We start from the raw sequence: 2,500 nt of genomic DNA, 5'->3' as shown, positions 1-2,500 counted from the left end.
CTTTCAGAGATATTTTCTTTGCGTTCTAGCAGTCGATCCCCTTTTTCTAGAAACACGTCATGTGTCCTTTATTATACATGTGTAACCTACCTAACTCTCGTTTTTATATGATTTTCTCTTCGTTTTATACAAATCCACAACAACGACGACAAAACTTAGAAAAAGTCTCTTATCTTTCTAACAAGTAGCGCCATTTCACTCGATACACTCGGAGGACTGCAAAAGTGTTCTGCAACTCCCTTATGGATGGGCCACAGCCTGCAGGCGATCCAGAACTTCTTCCCTGTTGAAGGCCTCTGAGGAATCCCCTCGAGCTAGGTGCCTCGGGGGGTCGGGTACCTCCAACCCTGAAGAGAATGCAATGCTGTTGTCTCTGGAGAAATCCACGTTATACGAGCTCACCACGTGCTCCATGAAATCAGTCTTCTGATCCGGGGTCATCTGGGCCACGTTGATGAAGAGCGAGCTGTCCCGTAGGCTGTTGGGGACGTGGAGGTCGACCGTCGACTCGATGGCAGACAGGCTCTTGACAGAGTTCACAGGTTGCGGTGTGGGGGCTGGCGTAGGCGTGAGGGCGTAGGGGGAGAAGGAGGATGAAGAGGAAGAAAATGAGGAGGAGGAGGAAGAGGAGGAATGTGAGGAAGATGGAGTCGTGTGGTGAAAAAGAGGCTTGGCAACCAATGGCACTGGGGTAGGGGAGGGAGCGGGGACGGGGACGGGGGCAGGTGCAGGGGTTCGACTGAAATAGGTATTGGCCAGAGAGTCGGGCAAGAAGACCGGCCGAGCTACCTTCCCGTTGCCGGTTCCGAAGTTGAGGATCTTGCCATAGTGAGGCACCGGAGCTACTGGCAGCAACGGGACGACCGGTACGGAAGGCCGGTTCTCGGGGTAGCGGGGTTTGCTGACGACGGGCTCTGGAGGAAGGTAGAGCGAGGGCGGCGCTGGAGGAAAGGTGTCGGAGGAAGCGTGGTCGGAGTCATAGGACACCTCCGCCAGGAACCCGTCGTCGTCAGCGTGGTACCGGACCGTCTGGAGTCGTCTGTCGGGGAGCGCGACCTTCCAGTGCCCTCGGGTGATCTTCCCGTCGGCCTCTTCGGCGCGCTGGATGAAGGTCCCGTACTCTGGGGCGTTGACTTCGTATGAGAACGCGTAGGAGCCGTCTCCGACCTGCCGAAGGAGTGGAAGGAGGTGTCAGTCAGGGGATGTGGTTATCTTGGGGGTAGGAAAGGAGGGGGAGGGAGCCGGGAGGGGACGGGGGACTCGAAGAGACGGGGGTAGGAGTTGGGGGGCGCTACACTGCAAGGTGGCTGATTTATAAAGGGCTGTTTTTGGACAGGGTCTTGCTTTCACCCGAGCAACCGGATTGACTCCAGGTGATTGCAAGCAATGCAAGGCTCATGCATGAAGGAAAGTCGAACGATTAATTGATGAATCATAAGATGAAGCAGCTGGTGTGAGTAGATGGGTTGAAGGAGATGCCTTGGTGCATGCACGAGCGCACACACACACACACACACACACACACACACACACACACACACACACACACACACACACACACACACACACACACACACACACACACGCACACGCACGCACGCACACACACACACACACACACACACACACACACACACACACACACACACACACACACACACACACACACACACACACACACACACACAGTACTATTTCATCAGAGGATCGGTCCTGGTATATGACGACCATGTCGTGTCTATATGGTGTTTCTTCTGTCATACTTGTCGGCAGTTGACGACAATCTCAAGAAGCTTCTTTCTGCTAAGAAAAGAGAAAAGGCGGCTATACTGAATCGTTCTGCGGCGTCCAGAGTAATTACGACGCCGTCGCTCGTGAGAAGGAGGGCCGGAGGTTGCCTTCGCGACGCGACAAACAGGTCACGAATAGACAGTTTGTCACTGGCCACAAGGCTGAGCGCCCACGGACTGACTGACTGACTGACTGATTGACTACCTGCCTGCCTGCTTGCCTAGTTGCTTGCCTGGCTGCCTGCCTGCCTGCCTGCCTGCCTGCCTGCCTGCCTGCCTGCAAGCCTGGCTACCTGACTGACTGAGTGCCTGCTTGCCTGCCTGCCTGCCTGACTGACTGAATGCCTACCTGCCTACCTGTCTGCCTGCCTGCCTGCATGATTGACTGAGTGCTCGACTGCCTGCCTGGCTGCCTGCCTGCCTGCCTGCAAGCCTGGCTGCCTGACTACCTGAGTGCCTGACTGACTGAATGCCTACCTGCCTGCTTGCCTGCCTGACTGACTGAGTGCCCGACTGCCTGCCTGACTGACTGAGTGCCCGACTGTCTGCCTGCCTGAAGGCCTGGCTGCCTGACTGCCTAATAGAGTGCCTGCCTGACTGACTGAATAAATGCCTACCTGCCTACCTGCCTGCCTGCCTGCCTGACTGAGTGCCCGAATGCCTGCCTGCCTGCCTGCCTACCTGCTTGCCTGCAAGCCTGACTGCTTAAC

At 56.1% G+C, this 2,500-nt stretch overlaps 1 protein-coding gene across 1 annotated transcript in view; it reads right to left on the bottom strand.

The window, feature by feature from the left end:
* Positions 1-102: 102 nt before the first annotated feature.
* Positions 103-2,500, bottom strand: part of LOC143026193 (uncharacterized) — an 8,506-nt gene continuing 6,108 nt past the window's right edge. The window contains exon 2 of the mRNA XM_076186209.1: positions 103-1,167. Within this exon, the coding sequence (XP_076042324.1) occupies positions 241-1,167 (927 nt within the window). The 3' untranslated portion in view covers positions 103-240. The remainder of the gene's footprint in view (positions 1,168-2,500) is intronic.

This window comes from Oratosquilla oratoria, chromosome 6, assembly GCF_046742065.1.
Source record: "Oratosquilla oratoria isolate Oo_2021 chromosome 6, ASM4674206v1, whole genome shotgun sequence".
Taxonomy (NCBI): domain Eukaryota; kingdom Metazoa; phylum Arthropoda; class Malacostraca; order Stomatopoda; family Squillidae; genus Oratosquilla; species Oratosquilla oratoria.
This window is presented reverse-complemented; position numbering and strand designations above follow the sequence as displayed.